At 44.6% G+C, this 22,266-nt stretch overlaps 1 protein-coding gene and 1 long non-coding RNA gene across 3 annotated transcripts in view; one reads left to right on the forward strand and one right to left on the reverse strand.

Moving 5' to 3' along the window:
* Nucleotides 1-17,828, reverse strand: part of tbx20 (T-box transcription factor 20) — a 34,402-nt gene extending 16,574 nt beyond the window's left edge. Inside the window, exons 1-6 of one of the 2 annotated variants that reach the window (XM_085993735.1) lie at nt 17,461-17,828; nt 15,964-16,195; nt 14,122-14,286; nt 12,455-12,563; nt 7,442-7,600; nt 6,253-6,329 (exon numbers count right to left, since the gene is read on the reverse strand). In XM_085993735.1, the coding sequence (XP_085849861.1) occupies nt 6,253-6,329; nt 7,442-7,600; nt 12,455-12,563; nt 14,122-14,286; nt 15,964-16,195; nt 17,461-17,584 (866 nt within the window). In that variant the 5' untranslated portion in view covers nt 17,585-17,828. Of the gene's footprint in view, nt 1-6,237; nt 6,330-7,441; nt 7,601-12,454; nt 12,564-14,121; nt 14,287-15,963; nt 16,196-17,460 lie in introns of both variants that reach the window. The other variant, XM_085993732.1, reaches the window with a different exon arrangement.
* The window catches only part of LOC147115306 (uncharacterized), an 85,001-nt gene extending 64,898 nt beyond the window's left edge, over nt 1-20,103 (forward strand). The window contains exon 3 of the long non-coding RNA XR_015078937.1: nt 19,570-20,103. This is a non-coding gene — a long non-coding RNA (uncharacterized LOC147115306). The remainder of the gene's footprint in view (nt 1-19,569) is intronic.
* Nucleotides 20,104-22,266: the final 2,163 nt, after the last annotated feature.

Consider the following 22,266-nt stretch of genomic DNA (forward strand, 5'->3'; position numbering starts at 1 on the left):
GCGTGTGTGTATATACAGGGTTGCGCGTGTGTGTATATACAGGGTTGCGCGTGTGTGTATATACAGGATTGCGTGTGTGTGTGTATACAGGGTTGCGTGTGTGTGTATACAGGGTTGTGTGTGTGTGTATACAGGGTTGTGTGTGTGTGTATACAGGGTTGTGTGTGTGTGTGTATACAGGGTTGTGTGTGTGTGTGTATACAGGGTTGTGTGTGTGTGTGTATACAGGGTTGTGTGTGTGTGTGTATACAGGGTTGTGTGTGTGTGTGTGTGTATACAGGGGTGTGTGTGTGTATACAGGGGTGTGTGTGTGTGTATACAGGGGTGTGTGTGTGTGTATACAGGGTTTGTGTGTGTGTGTATACAGGGTTTGTGTGTGTGTATACAGGGTTGTGTGTGTGTGTGTGTATACAGGGTTGTGTGTGTGTGTGTGTATACAGGGTTGTGTGTGTGTGTGTGTGTGTATACAGGGTTGTGTGTGTGTGTATACAGGGTTGTGTGTGTGTGTATACAGGGTTGTGTGTGTATACAGGGTTGTGTGTGTGTGTGTGTATACAGGGTGGTGGTTGTGTGTGTGTGTGTGTATACAGGGTGGTGGTTGTGTGTATATACGTGTGTGTGTGTGTGTGTATACAGGGTTGTGTGTATACAGGGTTGTGTGTGTGTATACAGGGTTGTGTGTGTGTACAGGTTGTGTGTGTGTGTGTATACAGGGTTGTGTGTGTGTGTATACAGGGTTGTGTATGTGTGTATACAGGGTTGTGTGTGTGTGTATACAGGGTTGTGTGTGTGTGTGTATACAGGGTTGTGTGTGTGTGTGTGTATACAGGGTTGTGTGTGTGTGTGTGTGTATACAGGGTTGTGTGTGTGTGTGTGTATACAGGGTTGTGTGTGTGTGTGTATACAGGGTTGTGTGTGTGTATACAGGGTTGTGTGTGTGTGTGTGTGTGTGTGTGTGTGTGTGTATACAGGGTTGTGTGTGTGTGTGTGTATACAGGGCTGTGTGTGTGTGTGTGTGTGTGTATATACAGGGTTGTGTGTGTGTGTATACAGGGTTGTGTGTGTGTGTATACAGGGTTTGTGTGTGTGTGTGTGTGTGTATACAGGGTTGTGTGTGTGTGTATACAGGGTTGTGTGTGTGTGTGTGTGTATACAGGGTTGTGTGTGTGTGTATACAGGGTTGCGTGTGTGTGTGTGTGTATACAGGGTTGTGTGTGTGTGTGTGTATACAGGGTTGTGTGTGTGTGTATACAGGGTTGTGTGTGTGTGTGTGTATACAGGGTTTGTGTGTGTGTGTGTGTGTGTATACAGGGTTGTGTGTGTGTGTGTATACAGGGTTGTGTGTGTGTGTATACAGGGTTGTGTGTGTGTGTGTGTGTGTATACAGGGTTGTGTGTGTGTGTATACAGGGTTGTGTGTGTGTGTGTGTATACAGGGTTGTGTGTGTGTGTGTGTGTGTATACAGGGTTGTGTGTGTGTGTGTATACAGGGTTGTGTGTGTGTGTATACAGGGTTGTGTGTGTGTGTGTATACAGGGTTGTGTGTGTGTGTATACAGGGTTGTGTGTGTGTGTATACAGGGTTGTGTGTGTGTGTATACAGGGTTGTGTGTGTGTGTGTATATATATACAGGGTTGCGTGTGTGTGTATATATACAGGGTTGCGTGTGTGTGTATATACAGGGTTGCGTGTGTGTGTATATATAGGGTTGCGTGTGTGTGTATATACAGGATTGCGTGTGTGTGTATATACAGGATTGTGTGTGTGTGTATACAGGGTTGTGTGTGTGTGCGTATACAGGGTTGCGTGTGTGTGTGTGTGTATACAGGGTTGTGTGTGTGTGTGTGTATACAGGGTTGTGTGTGTGTGTGTGTATACAGGGTTGTGTGTGTGTGTGTATACAGGGTTGTGTGTGTGTGTGTATACAGGGTTGTGTGTGTGTGTGTATACAGGGGTGTGTGTGTGTATACAGGGGTGTGTGTGTGTGTGTATACAGGGTTGTGTGTGTGTGTATACAGGGGTGTGTGTGTATACAGGGTTTCTGTGTGTGTATACAGGGTTGTGTGTGTGTGTGTGTATACAGGGTTGTGTGTGTGTGTGTGTATACAGGGTTGTGTGTGTGTGTGTGTATACAGGGTTGTGTGTGTGTATACAGGGTTGTGTGTGTGTGTGTATACAGGGTTGTGTGTGTGTATACAGGGTTGTGTGTGTGTGTGTGTGTATATACAGGGTGGTGGTTGTGTGTGTGTGTGTATATACAGGGTTGTGTGTGTGTATATACGTGTGTGTGTGTGTGTATACAGGGTTGTGTGTATACAGGGTTGTGTGTGTGTATACAGGGTTGTGTGTGTGTACAGGTTGTGTGTGTGTACAGGGTTGTGTGTGTGTGTGTGTGTGTGTGTATACAGGGTTGTGTGTGTGTGTGTATACAGGGTTGTGTGTGTGTGTATACAGGGTTGTGTGTGTGTGTGTGTATACAGGGGTGTGTGTGTGTGTGTATACAGGGCTGTGTGTGTGTGTATACAGGGTTGTGTGTGTGTGTGTGTATACAGGGGTGTGTGTGTTTGTGTATACAGGGTTGTGTGTGTGTGTGTGTACAGGGTTGTGTGTGTGTGTGTATACAGGGTTGTGTGTGTGTGTGTGTGTATACAGGGGTGTGTGTGTGTGTGTATACAGGGTTGTGTGTGTGTGTGTGTATACAGGGTTGTGTGTGTGTGTGTATACAGGGTTGTGTGTGTGTGTGTGTATACAGGGTTGTGTGTGTGTGTGTGTGTATACAGGGTTGTGTGTGTGTATATACACGGTTGAGTGTGTGTGTGTATATATATATACACACAGGGTTGTGTGTGTGTATATATATATATACAGGGTTGTGTGTGTGTATATATATATACAGGGTTGTGTGTGTGTATATATATATATACAGGGTGGTGTGTATATATATATATATATACAGGGTTGTGTGTATATATATATATATACAGGGTTGTGTGTGTATATATATATATATATATATACAGGGTTGTGTGTGTATATATATATATATATATATACAGGGTTGTGTGTGTATATATATATATATATATATACAGGGTTGTGTGTGTATATATATATATATATATATACAGGGTTGTGTGTGTATATATATATATATACAGGGTTGTGTGTGTATATATATATACAGGGTTGTGTGTGTATATATATATACAGGGTTGTGTGTGTGTGTATACAGGGTTGTGTGTGTGTGTATACAGGGTTGTGTGTGTGTGTATACAGGGTTGTGTGTGTGTGTATACAGGGGTGTGTGTGTGTACAGGGTTGTGTGTGTGTATATACAGGGTTGTGTGTGTATACAGGGTTGTGTGTGTGTGTATACAGGGTTGTGTGTGTGTGTGTATACAGGGTTTGTGTGTGTATACAGGGTTTGTGTGTGTGTGTGTGTATACAGGGTTTGTGTGTGTGTGTGTATACAGGGTTGTGTGTGTGTGTGTGTATACAGAGTTTGTGTGTATACAGAGTTGTGTGTGTGTATACAGGGTTGTGTGTGTGTGTGTATACAGGGTTGTGTGTGTGTGTGTATACTGGGTTGTGTGTGTGTATACAGGGTTGTGTGTGTGTGTATACAGGGTTTGTGTGTGTGTATACAGGGTTATGTGTGTGTGTGTATACAGGGTTATGTGTGTGTGTGTATACAGGGTTGTGTGTGTGTGTGTATACAGGGTTGTGTGTGTGTGTGTGTGTACAGGGTTGTGTGTGTGTGTGTGTATACAGGGTTGTGTGTGTGTGTGTGTATACAGGGTTGTGTGTGTGTGTGTGTGTATACAGGGTTGTGTGTGTGTGTGTGTGTGTATACAGGGTTGTGTGTGTGTGTGTATACAGGGTTGTGTGTGTGTGTGTGTATATACAGGGTTGTGTGTGTGTGTGTGTATACAGGGTTGTGTGTGTGTGTGTGTATACAGGGTTGTGTGTGTGTGTGTATACAGGGTTGTGTGTGTGTGTGTATACAGGGTTGTGTGTGTGTATACAGGGTTGTGTGTGTGTATACAGGGTTGTGTGTGCGTGTGTATACAGGGTTGTGTGTGCGTGTGTGTGTGAACAGGGTTGTGTGTGTCTATACAGGGTTGTGTGTGTGTATATACAGAGTTGTGTGTGTGTGTGTGTGTATATACAGGGTTGTGTGTGTGTATACAGGGTTGTGTGTGTGCGCGCGTGTGTACAGGGTTGTGTGTGTGTATACAGGGTTGTGTGTGTGTGTATACAGGGTTGTGTGTGTGTGTGTATACAGGGTTGTGTGTGTGTGTGTATACAGGGTTGTGTGTGTGTGTATACAGGGTTGTGTGCGTGTGTTCAGGGTTGTGTGTGTGTGCGTGTGTTCAGTGTTGTGTGTGTGTGCGCACGCGTGTGTACAGGGTCGTGTGTGTGTGTGTACAGGGGTGTGTGTGTGTACAGGGTTGTGTGTGTATACAGGGTTGTGTGTGTGTGTGTACAGGGTTGCATGTGTGTACAGGGTTGTGTGTGCATGCATGTGTACAGGGTTGTGTGTGTGTGCGCACGTGTTCAGGGTTGTGTGTGTGCGCGCGCGTGTGTACAGGGTTGTGTGTGTGTGTGTGCGCGCGTGTGTACAGGGTTGTGTGTGCGCGTGCGCGTGTGTACAGGGTTGTGTGTGTGCGTGTGTGTACAGGGTTGTGTGTGTGTGTGTGTGTGTGTGTGTGTGTGTGTATACAGGGTTGTTGTGTATCTGTGTACAGTGTTTGTGTGTGTATACAGGGTTGTGTGTGTGCGTGTGTGTACAGGGTTGTGTGTGTGTATGTGTGTATACAGGGTTGTTGTGTATCTGTGTACAGTGTTGTGTGTGTGTGTATACAGGGTTGTGTGTGTGTACAGGGTTGTGTGTGTATGACCAGTTAAAACTCATGTTTCAATAGTAAGTCTTTCCTTATACTTCAATTACAACAATCCTGGTAACCCAGCGAGGTCAGAAAGTCAAATGGCTTTAAACACTGGGAAGTAAAGTTGGGGTTTGGAAGAGCCAGTGTAAATCTCTTTTCCAAACCCCAACCAAACTTGGCTCTCAGTTCCTTTTGTGGAGGATGAAGATGCCGTAAAGCAAAGGGTTGAGGCCAACTGGAGCAGGAACTCGCTCACTGCATGGACATCCCCTAGGGAGCGGTATAACTGAAGCCCAGTGCCCAAAGTTACACATTTTAACACACTCAAAAATAAGTTTCAAGTTCTTATAAACGTCATTGATTTTTAACATTAACTGAACGGGTCATCACTATTCCTGTAGACAACGGGGCTGCATTTTGTTAAGCACGAGCATCAAGGGATATGGATCGAAGGCGGGTAAATAGAGTTGAGGTGCAGATCAGCCATCCTCTAATTGAATGGTGGAACAGGCTCGAGGGGCTGAATGGCCTCCTCCTGTTCCTAATATTCTGTGTTCCTGCAAACGCATGGGCAGAGCTCCCTCTGGCTGGGGGAAATGTGATGTGCAGTATAGCTGCGGTCTGTGACCCGAGTGTCACCATACAGAGACGGACTGAGATCTGCAGCACAGAAAGATAGGAGCAGGAGTAGGCCATTCGGCCCCTCGAGCCTGCTCCGCCATTCAATGAGATCATGGCTGATCATCCAAATTCAGCACCCAGTCCCTGCCTTCTCCCCATATCCCTTGATCCCTTTAGCCTTAAGAAATATATCCAACTCCTTCTTGAATATATACTGGCAGTCCTGGCAAGAAAGTTCCTCTAGAATGCAGCCGACTTATAAACTATTTTAGTCTGTGGGGAGACCAGGGCATCACATACAAGCTGCCCATTAGTTCACGGGTCTGGTAGTGACTTTAATTTCACACCGCCTCACTTTAACTGCACACAGATAGATACCCGATGAGGTGCCTCTAATGTTCCACAAATTGCACAACTCTCTGGGCCTGCTGCGCACTTTCAGTGAGGCAGTTTTGTTTGGAGCGTGTTAATGAAATGATTCAATCGGCTCCATTCCCTGGATATAAACTCGCTCACACTGTCAGGGCGATCTTTGGATTCGACATTGGAGCTCAGAGTGTCGGGGTTCGAATGTAAACAAGCAGGCGGATATTCAAAAGCGTAAATTTGCAAGGAGATGAAAAACCCGGGGTATAATCCATTCCTTAAAGCAGGTTTTTTTTGTTGCATTTTTAACAACCGCGCCATTTACATCTTAATCTTATCGAACTGAGAAAAACCAGCCTTACTCCTGAAAACAGTACCTCTCCATGTCAGTCAAGCGGGAGGAATCCCGGAATCCTTTAGCGAAAGGATTGCTGTCGATTTTTAGTTTGGTGATCTGGAGAGAGAAACATTGAGAATAACCACAAAAAACAATGCTGCGGGTGCTGGAAATCTGAAGCCTCTTTCGACAGAAACACCCGCGCGGAGAAATAGGACATGGGCTACACTTTGTAACTGGGGGGGATTGATTCCTCATTCAGGAGCCAGATTGTACACCCGCGGGGTCCGGGAGTGCAGTGCCTCTGTTACTGGACTAATCATGTAAGAAATCACACAACACCAGGTGATAGTCCAACAGCTTTATTATATATATATATATATAATAAAGCTGTTGGGCTATAACCTGGTGTTGTGTGATTTCTTACATTTGTCCACCCCAGTCCAACACCGGTATCTCCACACCAGGGACTACTCATTCCAGAGAACCCCAGTGCCAATCTCATCAGGGCAGTGCGTGAGTTTGAAATCAGTTTGAACAATTCTGCGGTTCACAGACAGAGAGAAGGTTCCGCACCAGCTTCTCCGTGGGGGGGGGGGTGACTGGGGATGGGCAATAAACGCGGGATTTCAGCTCCAATTTCAGCTGGCATCCCGAGAATGAATGAGAATATAAGGAGGCCCTGAAATTGCTCACATCACCCTCAGCCGTTCACCTGCCCCCTGCCCTGGGTTTTGACGGTCCCGGGGGGGTGGGTGCTGTGAAATTGACAAGCCGGCTGGCCGGGGCTCGCTCCAGGTCCCATTCCGGTGAAACTGACCCGAGGCGTTAGCCACACCCGGGATTGGCCTCCACCCCCGCCGTTAATATCGCCGGAAATAAATGGAAATGGCTCAATATTCACTCACCCCCGTTAAATTAAATATAAACAAGTTCGAAACACACAAGTGACAGTCTCGACGGGCGAGTCAGTGAATGTGACTTAAATCACCCAAACTCCGGAGTCCCGTCCAGGTGCCACTTAATATTTAGATAAGACGCATTTATGTGAACAAAATCTGGTTTAAAAAAAAAAATCAGGCGCATCTTCAGTGATTGCGGAACCCCCCCGTTAATAGCGCCAGTCTCTTACGATTTGCAGAGTGTCGGATAATCAGATCTCGCAATTCGGTTGCAGATTTGCCCCTGTTGTGGCTGGCCATCTGTTGAAATAAATTGCTGGGACTCACCAGTTGGTTCTGGTAGGCGGTGACCGCGGTGAAAACTGTCTCCGGGAAGATGAAGGTGCGGAACTCCTCAGACTTGAGGTTCACCAGAGAGGCGGTGTGATCTTTCTTTTTTATGATGTGCACTCGGGGCTGGTACTTGTGCATAGAGTTTAGGATTATCTGTGGAATTAATTCATCACAGTTACACCCCGGGCGCAAATGTTTCCCGAACGACATTGACGGTGTTCGCAAACACTTCCACTAAACGGCGCCAGGTCTCTGAACTCAGTGGGCCCACAGTCCACAGTCTTACACCACATGTTCTGCAGATATCGATAATGCGGGGATTTCATGGGGAAAGAATGGGATCGGGCATTGCGGTCTCCAAAAGGCCGGGAAAATCCCTATACTCTCATGTAATAACACGAGAATTTGATTTATCAAAACACCAATAAACCATCGCTCCTGCTAAAACATTGATCTGTGTATAGGCTGATTGACATTGGTGCCGTTACAGTTTACCGCTACCCGTTTAAGCGGCCATTAATTTCACTTTATCACCTTTAATAAAGGAGGGAAATCCATTCGTTTCCGATTTACACCGAACGTATCTTTAGACAGATTAACCTGTATATAACACACTTGTACTTTACACAGGGTAACCTGTATATAACACACCTGTACTTTACACAGATTAACCTGTATATAACACACCTGTACTTTACACAGATTAACCTGTATATAACACACCTGTATTTTACACAGATTAACCTGTATATCACACACCTGTACTTTACACAGATTAACCTGTATAGAACACACCTGTACTTTACACAGATTAACCTGTATATCACACACCTGTACTTTACACAGATTAACCTGTATATCACACACCTGTACTTTACACAGATTAACCTGTATATCACATACCTGTACTTTACACAGATTAACCTGTATATCACACCTGTACTTTACACAGATTGACCTGTATATAACACACCTGTACTTTACACAGATTAACCTGCATATAACACACTTGTATTTAGAGGTTAACCTGTATATAACACACCTGTAGAGGTTAACATGTATAGAACACAACTGTACTTTACACAGATTAACTTGTATATAACACACCTGTACTTTACAGAGATTAACCTGTATATAACACACCTGTACTATACATAGATTAACCTGTATATAACACAACTGTACTTTACACAGATTAACCTGTATATAACACACCTGTACTTTACACAGATTAACTTGAATCTAACACACCTGTACTTTACGCATGGTAACCTGTATATAACACACCTGTACTTTACACAGATTGACCTGTATACAAAACCTGTACTTTACATAGATTAACCTGTATATAACACACCTGTACTTTACACAGATTATCCCGAATCTAACACACCTGTACTTTACGCATGGTAACCTGTATATAACACACCTGTACTTTACACAGATTGACCTGTATATAACACACCTGTATTTTACACAAATTAACCTGTATATAACACACCTGTATTTAGAGGTTAACCTGTATATAACACACCTGTAGAGGTTAACATGTATATAACACAACTGTACTTTACAGATTTACCTGTATATAACACACCTGTACTTTACACAAATTAACCTGTATATCACACCTGTACTTTACATAGATTAACCTGTATATAACACACCTGTACTTTACGCATGGTAACCTGTATATAACACACCTGTACTTTACACAGATTGACCTGTATATAACACAACTGTACTTTACACAGATTGACCTGTATATAACACACCTGTACTTTAGAGATTAACCTGAAAACACACCTCTACTATACATAGATTATCCTGTATACAACACACTTCTAATTTAAACAGATTAACCTGTATATAACACACCATTACTTTACACAGATTATCCTCAATCTAACACACCTGTACTTTACACAGATTATCCTGAATCTAACACACCTGTATTTAAAGCGAGTAACCTGAATCTAATACACCAGGACTTTACAGAGATTAACCTGTATATAACACACCTGTATTTTACACAGATTAACCTGTGACATGAATCTTGTCATTCATGTGGAAAGACTTATGAAATGATACTGGGTGGCCTGCTGGTGGCGCTGTCCAGGGAGAGTATAAATACTCGGGCACAGGCCCAGCTTGCTCAGGACATTCTTTAACAGGAACTAGTGAAGGACACAACTAGATCTCCATGTTGTGAAACAGTTGATTAAAGCCTTGTTTAATATTCAGACCAAGTGCCTAGTAGTTTTCTTACGTCAACCTGTATATAACACACCTGTAAATTAAAGATATTAACCTGTACACAACACACCTGTATTTTACACAGATTAACTTGTATATAACACACCTGTACTTTACACAGAATAACCTGTATATAACACACCTGTAAATTAAAGATATTAACCTGTACATAACACACCTGTATTTTACACAGATTAACTTGTATATAACACACCTGTACTTTACACAGAATAACCTGTATATAACACACTTGTACTTTACACAGATTATCGTGAATCTAACACACCTGTACTTTACACAGATTATCTTGTATATAACACACCTGTACTTTACACAGATTATCCTGAATCTAACACACCTGTATTTTAAACACAGTAACCTGTATATAACACCTGTACTTTACACAGATTAACCTGTATATAACACACCTGTACTTTACACAGATTAACCTGTATATAACACAACTGTACTTTACAGATTAACCTGTATATAACACAACTGTACTTTACAAAGATTAACCTGTATAACACACCTGTACTTTACACAGATTATCCTGAATCTAACACACCTGTACTTTACACACATTATCTTGTACATAACACACCTGTATTTTACACAGATTAACCTGTGACATGAATCTTGTCATTCATGTGGAAAGACTTATGAAATGATACTGGGCGGCCTGCTGGTGGCGCTGTCCAGGGAGAGTATAAATACCCGGGCACGGGCCCAGCTTGCTCAGGACATTCTTTAACAGGAACTAGTGAAGGACACAACTAGATCTCCATGTTGGAAAAACAGTTGATTAAAGCTTTGTTTAATAGTCAGACCAAGTGCCTAGTCGTTTTCTTACGTCAACCTGTATATAACACACCTGTAAATTAAAGATATTAACCTGTACACAACACACCTGTATTTTACACAGATTAACTTGTATATAACACACCTGTACTTTACAGATTATCCTGAATCTAACACACCTGTATTTTAAACACAGTAACCTGTATATAACACCTGTACTTTACACAGATTAACCTGTATATAACACAACTGTACTTTACACAGATTAACCTGTATATAACTGTACTTTCAGATTAACCTGTATATAACACAACTGTACTTTACACAGATTAACCTGAAAACACACCTACTTTACACAGATTAACCTGTATATAACACAACTGTACTTTACACAGATTATCCTGTATATAACACATCTGTACTTTACACAGATTAACCTGTATACAACACACCTGTACTTTATACAGATTATCCTGTATACAACCCACTTCTAATTTACACAGATTAACCTGTATATAACACGCCATTACTTTACACAGATTATCCTCACTCTAACACACCTGTACTTTACACACATTATCCTGTATATAACACACCTGTATTTAAAGCGAGTAACCTGAATCTAATACACCAGGACTTTACAGAGATTATCCTGTATATAACACACCTGTATTTTATACACATCCTGTATATAACACACCTGTACTTTACAGATTATCCTGTATATAACACACCTGTATTTACACAGATTAACCTGTATATAACACACCTGTACTTTACACAGATTAACCTGTATATAACACACCTTTACTTTACACACATTATCCTGTATATAACACACCTGTACTTTACAGATGATCCTGTATATAACACACCTGTATTCTTCACATATCCTTTATATAACACACCTGGATTTTACACCGATGATCCTGTATATAACACACCTGGATTTTACACAGATTATCCTGTATATAACACACCTGTACTTTACAGATGATCCTGTATATAACACACCTGTACTTTACAGATGATCCTGTATATAACACACCTGTATTCTACACATATATCCTTTATATAACACACCTGGATTTTACACCGATGATCCTGTACATAACACACCTGGATTTTACACAGATTATCCTGTATATAACGCACCTGTACTTTATACAGAGCTCAGTGTCACAGCATGAGTGATAGGGGAGGGGGCGCAGTCATTCATATTCATATCCAAATAAATTCACCTCGGGTGAAATCAATCAGCATAAACAAAAGTAGAGATAATTGTAAGTCGCGGGTACAATTTAACTGAACTATTGATGTTTCTATATAAATATTAACTGTCAATGTGGGCTCATTATTGAATAAAATATTCACCTGGCTCAGGTATTCTAAAGTAAACTAAGAACTTGCAAATAAATAAATAACGGGGAGAAGAGTGTGAATTGTAGTTTGATCGGTTCGAGTTGGGAGTCAGATACCTTCTGATCTGTGACAGGAAGCGATTGGAGAGTCCGTGCTTCCGATTTATTGGAACAAAGTATCTGTAAATTTAAATGCGGTTCTGGCGCCGCACGGGGACCGCAGTTTGCGGATTGGATCTATTTGGCGCTGAGACTGAACCCGAGTTCCCAAAGTTTAAAAGGAATGAGGCACAAGGTGGGAATCAGAGCCCCTGCTGTGGAATATTGTCCCGGGAAAGAAGACAACACTCCCAAATAATCTCATGGACAGAGTTCCGATTTTGTAACGACTCCCACTGACACCTGGGCTATTTTCCTTTACTATATTCAGGTCGGCTTTGCACGGTCCGTTGTCAGCATTTGTTTGAAAGCTGCAGGTTTTTAAATGTTGGTACTTAGACATGCGCGGGCCTTTAACTCTTTGGTTCTGCCGGCTGAGGTCCGTTTGCGATGAGATTAATTAAGCGAATAAAATCCAGCTACAACTCACGTGGCCGTGCTGGTCCAGCTCGTTGTTGGTGAGTTTCACTTTTTCGAAGGAGACCATTTGTTTCAGAAGCTGCTCTCCCGTGAACGGGCAGTCGGGGTGTACGTAAAGTCTGGAAATTCAAGAGAAGGGCAAAGTGAGATCAGGGCAGAGCGAGCTCAGGGCAGAGCGAGATCAGGGGCACCGTGAGATCAGGGCACCGTGAGATCAGGGGCACCGTGAGATCAGGGCAGAGCGAGATCAGGGCACCGTGAGATCGGGGCATCGTGAGATCGGGGCAGAGCGAGATCGGGGCAGAGCGAGATCGGGGCAGAGCGAGATCAGGGCAGAGCGAGATCAGGGGCACCGTGAGATCAGGGCAGAGTGAGATCAGGGGCACCGTGAGATCAGGGCAGAGCGAGATCAGGGCAGAGCGAGATCGGGGCACCGCGAGATCGGGGCATCGTGAGATCGGGGCATCATGAGATCGGGGCAGAGTGAGATCGGGGCAGAGTGAGATCAGGGCAGAGCGAGATCAGGGCACCGTGAGATCAGGGCAGAGCGGGATCAGGGCACCGTGAGATCAGGGCAGAGCGGGATCAGGGCAGAGCGGGATCAGGGCACCGTGAGATCAGGGCAGAGCGAGATCAGGGCACAGCAGGATCAGGGCACCGTGAGAGCAGGGTAGAGCGAGATCAGGGCACCGTGAGATCAGGGCAGAGCGGGATCAGGGCACCGTGAGATCAGGGCAGAGCGAGATCCGGGCACAGCGAGATCAGGGCAGAGCGGGATCAGGGCACCGTTACATCAGGGCAGAGCGGGATCAGGGCACCGTGAGATCAGGGCACCGTGAGATCAGGGCAGAGCGGGATCAGGGCACCGCGAGATCAGGGCAGAGCGAGATCAGGGCAGAGTGGGATCAGGGCACCGTGAGATCAGGGCAGAGCGAGATCAGGGCACAGCGAGATCAGGGCAGAGCGAGATATGTCTGATTGAACAGTCGAAACCTGAGTCTGTTAGAACCGTTCCCACTGCAACTCCACCTCACAGCGCTCACCCGGGTCGTCTTAGTTTAGTAAAATTAAAACTACAATCAAAAATCTCAACAGTGTGTTAGTTCTAATCTAGGATTTCACAAGGGGCATTCGGCAGCCCGCCCAGCCCACTCTGCCATGTCCTTGATGTGCGGGTAATGTTTTTTCCGTTATTCTGCAGCAACGTGGCTCATTGAGAATCCAGATGTGGATAGTTGTGTTTCTGTTTAGTAAATTTAAAAGAAATAAATCACAGAGCCAGTCATACCAGTATATTCGCACGGTATTTGAATGTGAACTTTAACCTTGTGTGCGTTTGTTGGTAAAATGGTGAGATGGAAAGTGTTTTTGATCTTTGAGGGCTTTATGCTGGTCACTGAATGGTGGGAGATGTTCGTTAAGGAAATAAACATGTGCAGTGCATTTACCCGTATTGTGAGTAAGGAGTTTTCTACACTAAAGTTATTAGTGTATATGTGGATGAAACAGTTTATGGCTAGTGGGCGATTTCCATTGGACCAGACCGATCTACAGAAACCGGGACTCGAGGCTGATAACTCCGCGAGCAAATACGGTCTGGAGAACAGTGTGAATATAGAAACATCAAGGGCTGTGAGGGAGTGATTCCAACATAATGAATAAAGTCAATGGCCACACCTTGCGGGAAGGGGCGGGTCTGCTTTCCCAGCTACCAGCCAGGAGGAGCGGTGATAGGCATAGCGATATCTCTTATTGTCCACCGGCACTATGTCCATCAGCACGATATACTTCGCTTCAGGGTCCACCCCAGACAGCGAGACTCGGATAGTAGGGAACATCCTCCTGAAACAGGACAAAGGAAGAAAACAAGACCTTTAAACTCAACCATGTCCCCACCCCCCGCCTCACAAACTCCCACAAACTTGTCCCGAAAATCAGAACATGCGGGGAACACTCGGCAGGCCAGACACTGCAGAGAAATGGCAAGTTACAACTGTCACTTCAGCCATCTTCACCCCCGAAATTAGTAACTGTAACAGAGAATTAACAAAAACAGGGACCCTCCCCCGCAATAAGGTTCAGGATTGAAGGTCATTATTCTGCCCAGTTACAAGTTTGGAGGATTCTAGAGGTGAAGGTGGGAGCCTGCAAACATCACAGGTGAGCCGGAGAACCGCAACCCACGGCACCCGCTGGCATGCTGCGTTTTCCGGTTTTATTTCAGTTTTCCAGCGTTTTCTGCTAGAACGAGGCCATACGGCCCTTCGCACCTGAGCCGGCTCTCCAACTAGTCCCACTCCCCCCTGCTCTTTCCCCACAGCTCCATCCTGCTCTTTCCCCACAGCCCTGCCATTTTTGTTTCCTTTTCAAGTATTTATCCAATTCCCCTTTAAAAGTTACTGTTGAATCGACTTCTACCGCCCTTTCAGGCAGCGCATCCAGATCACAACATGTATTTCAGATTCCCAGCGCTTTCTGTATTTTATGAATGTTGCAACCGATCTGAAATCATTCAGATTCAGCGAAACATTTATAAACACTTTTTGAAATAGAATCGGATGTAACAGAATGGATTTTACATGCGACCCAATAGCAATATAATTATTCTGTAACAATGACCCTTTTAACAGAATTGCGACGTCTATATAATATAACAAAGATTGTATAATTATGTTTGTAAAATATTACAACACTAATTATTTAGTTTAACAGAAACGCATTGAAAAAAAATAACGATTACTGCATTGAAAATAATTAGAATGTGAATCAACACAATTACTGACCTGCTCCTGTTCATTCAGGAATTATCTTGAGTTTCCGATATTGTTTACAATGGTGTTACTAACTGCACAGAATTAAACTAATTTTTTGTCCGTGTCACGGGGGTTCTGGTCTTACACAGAACACTATCACGGTGAAAATAGAAGCTCTTGTACAACAGCGACAGATAGCATCTAATTCAGCCGCTTACGTATTTACACTTCGACAAGTTGTACTTTTTAAAACGCAGTAAGGTCGCCGAATCACATTGTGCAAATCCAGTGTCCCATCCCCAGCTCCCTAACTGAGCATTGCTTCATTGCAAAACAAATCCCATGTCGTCTCGCTCATCACAGAAGATCCGATTGGGAATCGGTGGGATTGAGTGACTCGGTGCCCGTTCATCTTGAGTTGAAAAGACCGAGCGACGAGTTCCTTAGTCCCTGGACAGTGGCGAGTGATGAAACATAAAAGCGAAGCAGCAGAAAGAAACGGAACGACCGACAGTTAACAGCTCAAACCCCTTTTCAACATAATTCTCTCATCTCTCAACACACGCGTTTCTTTAAAATGAATTCGGTGCCTAACCTCGATGTGTAATTTGACCCACTTTCACCATCGGGTCCCGGTGACTTTTATCTACATCGATTGCCAACAGGCCCCAGATTGAAAGTAAAACGCAACAATTTTATTACAACGAAATCTACGCCTTTAATAAGATCGATTGTGTCGCTGTCGAAATCAAAAGAATCTCAGTACCTGCCAGATTTGGTGATGATCATTTCGGTGCCCAGCTCGTGGAACTTGTCCCACAGCTCTTTGGTCTCCAGGTTGCAGGTGATCTTGGCCATTTCCGCGCTCGGGACGGTCGGGGTGGTGGGGATGAGGGGCTCGGTACAGACCGGGGATGCGCTGCCGCTGTAATCCCCGAGCTCCAGGCTGCTCAGGTCACCCAGGGGCTGCGAGCAAGAGGACTTCTCCACAAATTGTTCTGTTTCAAGGGGAGGGGAGGAAAGAAAAGCGCGTGTACACGTCTGTCAATTGAACAACACTTTTGACTTGTCAATCGCACCGTGGCTGCAGACCCGAGTTCGGGTTTACGAACCTGTAATTAGACTCAAGACTGCAGGAGTGTTCACAGAATCACAGAAACCCCACAGTGCAGATAGAGGCCATTGGCCCATCGAGCCTGCACCGACACATATCCCACCCGATCCCCGTAACCCCTACACCAACACATATCCCACTCTATCCCCGTAACCCCACGTATTTAATCCCCCTAACACTAAGGGTCAATTTATCATAGCCAATCAACCTAACCCGCACACCTTTGGACTGTGGGAGGAAACCGGAGCACCCGGAGAAAACCCACGCAAACACGGGGAGAATGTGCAAACTCCACACAGACAGCCACGTGAGGCCGGATTCGAACCCGGGTCCCTGGCGCTGTGAGGCAACAGTGCTAACCACTATGCCACCGTGCTGCCCAACCGAGGCAAGCAATCGGTTCACAACCACTGAGCACTTTAGACCAACTTTATAACGGGCTTAACAACAGAAAATGCTGGAAAAACTCAGCAGGTCAGGCAACATCCGTGGAGAGAAATTTGAGTTGACGTTTCGGGTTGGACCCTTCTTCAAAACTGGAAAGAAAAGAAACTGGATCGGAGGCAGGGCTGCGATCGGACAAAAGAATAAAAGAAACAAAAGAAGTAAAAGAGATTAGAAGCTAGACGAGATAGTAATAGGCTGGGATTAGGTGTAAAGTGTAAAGTACTTCTTTTGTTTCTTTTATTCTTTTGTCCGATCGCAGCCCTGCCTCCGATCCAGTTTCTTTTCTTTCCAGTTTTGAAGAAGGGTCCAACCCGAAACGTCAACTCAAATTTCTCTCCACGGATGTTGCCTGACCTGCTGAGTTTTTCCAGCATTTTCTGTTGTTATTTCGGATTTCCAACATCTGCAGTATTTTGCTATCTTTATAACGGGCTTGCTTTACTCTGCCTTCAATTAAATATGTTTATATATCCTGGACAAGCATCCTTCAAAACATTGTATAGAAGCAATATTTTCCTCAATAGATTCAGTCCAACTGCTCCAAATTAAAACACATTTAACAGAGAGCCCAATTTAGCCTGTAAAGTTAGTCATTTCATTTCTGCAACTTGCACCAATGTTAACCTGCGCCATCCCCAGGAAACATTCTCAGGTGAGCTGGGAGGCTGACACAGGCCGCCTGGCTCCAAGGGGTTGACTTACCAAGGGGTTTGATGGTGTTCTCTTGGGTTTCCTTCTCCTTGGAGTTGCCAGTGGACATGAGGGCGGCGATGGAGAAGGCATTGGCCCGGGACGAGAGCTGTGGTTTGGGAGTGCTGTACTCCATGCTTGGAACAGGACTCTCTGCCCCCTCCCCAGAAGGGGCCGGGACTGTTCCCGGAGCCCGCCTGGTGCAGGAGCCAGGAGCCAGGAGCCGCCCTCACTCCTCCTGGCCTGGCCTTTGGGGGGAGAGGGAGGCTGAGCCGGGGAGGGGTCGGCAGGCACGGATTGCTCCCTCTCTCTCTCTCTCTCTCTGCCTCTCCCGATCGCTTCTCGACTGTTTCCCAATCGCCTCCCGCACCGTCAATTAATTTGGTGCCTCCCGCACCCCGTATCCCGAACCCCGGGGGGGGGGGGGAGGACGACACCAGCCAATCAGCGGCCTTTGACGTCACTCACTCTGGCTTTCCCTCCCGAAGAGGGGGGAAACCGAGCGTGGTGCGGCTGCGCGGTGCCGGCCGGCCGCGGGTCTGCGGTGGCAACGCGCATGCGTCGCGCTCTGTTCCAGGCATGCTGGCTGTGCGCAGGCGCCGCCGGAGCCTGCCTGCCTGTTTCAGCCCATGCCTGTGTTGCTGTGATGGGCAGCAGGCTCCCTCGCTGGGATTAATCCACTCCAGGACACAGACCATCGCGCCCAGCTCTCTGCACAATCCCGATAGGAAACCTGAGACAAATTTACTGCTAAAATCTCAAGATTCCCAGTTGCAAAGATAGAGCATGGTGTCTGCATGTTATATGTCTGTTTGAACTGTTCCATCAAATTACAATTTCTGTCATTTGCATTGCAACGGGTTTGGGTATCCGACCTGTTTATTAGCCCCAAGAATGCCTTCAAACTCCGCACGATCCTGCATGCTTCACATTCCTACTGCATTATTTACAGTCATATTTCTCCCAGATACCTTGGTGTGTTAAAATTAGAACACGTTTAGACTTTGGAAGAAAAAGTAATCGTGTTCTTTTCTAAAAGTGGGGAAGAAAAACGGCCCGTCCCTTCAAATTCCATCTTTATGTTGCGATTATATTATGCCAGCTTTTTATTTATATATATATAAATATATATGTTCATTTCAATGCCTTTTAAACTCAACGATGAGTGACGGTGTGAAGTGGGTGGCAGAGCGACACTGGTTTCAGTTAAGACGCACATGCAGAGAAACTGCTGTTATTGTTGTCCGATGTTTCTATTAAATCATCTCTCGCTTATTTTTTTTATCCCATGAGAATCTTTATTTCTGTTTCTCTCTCCGCTCAGATAAGGAAATGAGACTTGTCTAGACGAACAAGGGTCTGTAGGCAGTTTCGTTGTTTGTGTAATTAATTACTCTAAAGTCAGGCTCTGATTTCTCACATTTGCTTCACAGACGCTTCTCTCAGACACTCCAAACAGATAAAATTGTTGACCTAATCGCGATTTTTTTGGAACGGATTCTCTCCCAATGCTGCATTCGGTGCGTGTTTCTGGTGCTTTAATCAGCAATTGTAGTTGTCATTTCAGTTCCGTGGAATTACACGTTTTATCAAGTGTAACAATTATTGCAAACAGGTCTCTGTCCTGCGCGTCTCCTCATCCTCGAATAAGTTAGTTTTTAGTTTGTTTCCAAGACAAGATTCTCTCATCCCACAAACAAGAACACACGGAGAATGGGAATCTGTTACTGTCTTGGGAGTAATGTGAGAAACATGAGATTATCAATAATATAATTCGGGCCCCGAACCCAATCTGGTTGCACCTGTTACTGGCGCTAAAACAAAGCAGCTTTTAAAAAAATCTAGCAAACAATTTTACAGATTTTACTCCTGGGATGTAGCACGAATGTTCCCGACGCTGACTGCATTTTAGTGAAGTCTTGCCTTTAGAATACGAATGTGCAACAAGGGTTCACATCGGCCGAACTCCCGCCTGTTTACTCGTTTGTATAATTCGGTGTAGATTATCCCGTCTGGGATTTTGAGGATTCCTATTTAAAATCTGTCTGAATGTTGCGCTTTACAGTCCTCGCGTCTTCGTGAACATTTTCCGTAACCATCGATTTTTATTTTACAAGCCAGGCCTTTCGGTTCAAGAGCCCACACAAGAATGAAATACTACCTGGAAAACACAAACCATTGCACAACGATTTGCTGTCTGAACACGACATTGTAACACAAATCGTGTCATTTAACCAGCGCACGATGCGCCTGTTTATATAAAACCTCGAGTTTAACCAGTTTTCTTTATAACACTTGCAGTTTGAGTTTCATTTTACAATGTATGAACTGTATTGCTGTCTGTAATTATTGACACTTTATGTAGTTCACTGTCTTGTTCAATTACCCGTTTTTGTATCTGATTAGCTAGCAGTTTAATTGTGTGGAATGTTATGTACATTAAACCGCTCTACTCCACAGGTAACATTACAAGACTTAGATTGATCGCAGAATGCACATCAGATCGAGTGTTAATGCAGACACGACACCGGGACACTTGGCCAAATGTAGTTTGATTAACAAGGTTGATATTCTGCTGGAGGCGAAATTATCTATAAGTGCAAATTCTCATATTCGGTTCCAGTCCTGTATGCCGGTAACAAGGGGCAGGTTCGGCGCTCACCATTAAAACTGCATTCCCATTTTTTTTTAAAGGAGCAATTTTTATAGGTGTTTTGAGATTACGATGGAAATGTTGTGTAAATAAAACTTATTCCGGTACAGTTAAAAAAAAATAGAAAAACGGTAGATTTAATTGCGGTACAGGTATTGGTAACGTGTGTGTATTTAAGTGCTGGGGAACTGCAAGATGGTTGTTCATGCGATACAATTGAAATATTTTAACCTGTATACAAGGTCTAAGCTGCATAGAGATAAATAAACACATACATATATATTTCTATAGAGAGAGATTTGAGGACAGATGTGATGCATAGACAGATATGGGGAGAGAATCTAGATTAAAGATAGAAAGACAGAAAAAGACACGGATAAATAAATATAGGGGGTTACGGCCGGGGCCGGATAGCAAATATTCGGGCGGACGTGGGAGATATTCCCAAACTAGGGACAGACACATGGGGATGGGAGTTGACAGAATGTGCACCAGACTTTGTGTTCCTTATATACCCGCGCATGTTGGGTGCAAATATTATATAATCATTTTATTTTTTTGAGGAACATTGTCATATTATTGACAGGTTGGTTGGCCTTTTCACGGAGACGGACTCGCCACACGAACCCCTTTCTCCCCGAGAGGGAATGCTCTAATCCAGGAGGTGCTGGCGAGAATCTCAAACCCACGCCCAGGGCGGCCGGAGAGAAGCGGGCTACTGGGCTTAGTTACTGCCAATATGGTGTGTTTTTTTTGCAGCGAATTGGATTTTATTTATTAGGTTATTTATTTGTTTATTGTCTCCCGGAGCCCGCAGGTGACCGCAGAGCTCAGAAACTCTTGTAGTCACCTTCAAGTGACGGGGAGACTGCAGCAGCAAGGCTGGTCGCAGCTCAGCACTGCGCACCGAACAGTCAATGTCACATAAAGTGAAAGCAACGCAGTTTACACGGTTACAGCTCGAATCAGCAGCTTTTTAATTCCATTAGACACCCCGCACCCAGCAAACGTAAATACAGTGCAGGAGGTTTAATCAGGCACACTTGACAATTAGATTATCATCAAATTGCCAGCGGATAATGTGCTAAAAGCTTTCCCAGTTACTGTAACTCCTGACTGAGAATTATTCGCACATTTGGGCCCCTCTAGTCCCCTGATAACCGCGCTCGGCCCTTAAAACGGCAACACTCGACCCGGCTGAGACGTGGCTATCGATCTGCTTTCTGATAAACTTATTTTTTATAAACTAAATACATTCTAATAACTGCTCGGGTTCGTTTAAGCCGCCAGACATCACTCAGAGTGAATCGATGTTTAACTCGGTGGGACCCACACCAACACTTTTAAAAAGAAAAGGTTTGACGAAACTCGCCGACAATGAGCTGTTTCGGTGACCCGTTTTAGTTTGAACCGAACAAGTGCAATTAATGATCACGTTCCTCATCGAATTTAAGTCGCCCGCCTCAAATAAGCGAATGCTGCTTCTTTCTTTCTTTCTGTGTCTACAATCCATGGCAGGGAGTTGAGGAGGTTACAGAGGAGAGAGACACACTGAGCTCTGAGTTTCTGATATGCTTCGGAAGCGAAGCGACGGGGAGGAGATGGAAAGAGGCTGAAGGGCGAAGAGCCGAATTGTTCCTCTTCACTAACCGGCCTGCTCTTCACCCCCAGCAGCTTCTCCTGTTTTAAGGCCAGCGAACATTGTAATTATCACACCGGCAATTCCAATATCAATGAAATGTTACTTTAAAACAAATCGAAGGAATGCCGAGTCACTGAGATTTTTAATTCAGAGGCGCTGTGTGAATAAATACCATTTTAAGCAGGGCTTTATTCTGAACTCCCATTTGAAGTTTATCTTAACCCTGTCCTTGTTGGGAGATGAACTGATGTTTTTCCACTCCTTAAGGCGGCGGCTGCAGCGCCGGGTCTTTGGCTCTTTCTGTGCACGGGTGGAGATGCGAAGTTTAGTTGGGTTTGTGGCGTTAATCGGCATTTTATTACCTGCTGCCGGCGCTACCTCAACTTAGCCCATTGGGACCGATCACAGGAGCCATGGACCCAAGCCCCGACTTCAGCCACAGTCAACGTCAACCCCAACCCCAACCCCAGGCGCAGACTGCCTTTCCATTAGTTAAGGCTGGTTGGAAAGTGACTGGGGAACA

Source organism: Somniosus microcephalus, chromosome 7, assembly GCF_052327205.1.
Source record: "Somniosus microcephalus isolate GS21.2 chromosome 7, FLI_Smic_1.0, whole genome shotgun sequence".
NCBI classification, from domain to species: domain Eukaryota; kingdom Metazoa; phylum Chordata; class Chondrichthyes; order Squaliformes; family Somniosidae; genus Somniosus; species Somniosus microcephalus.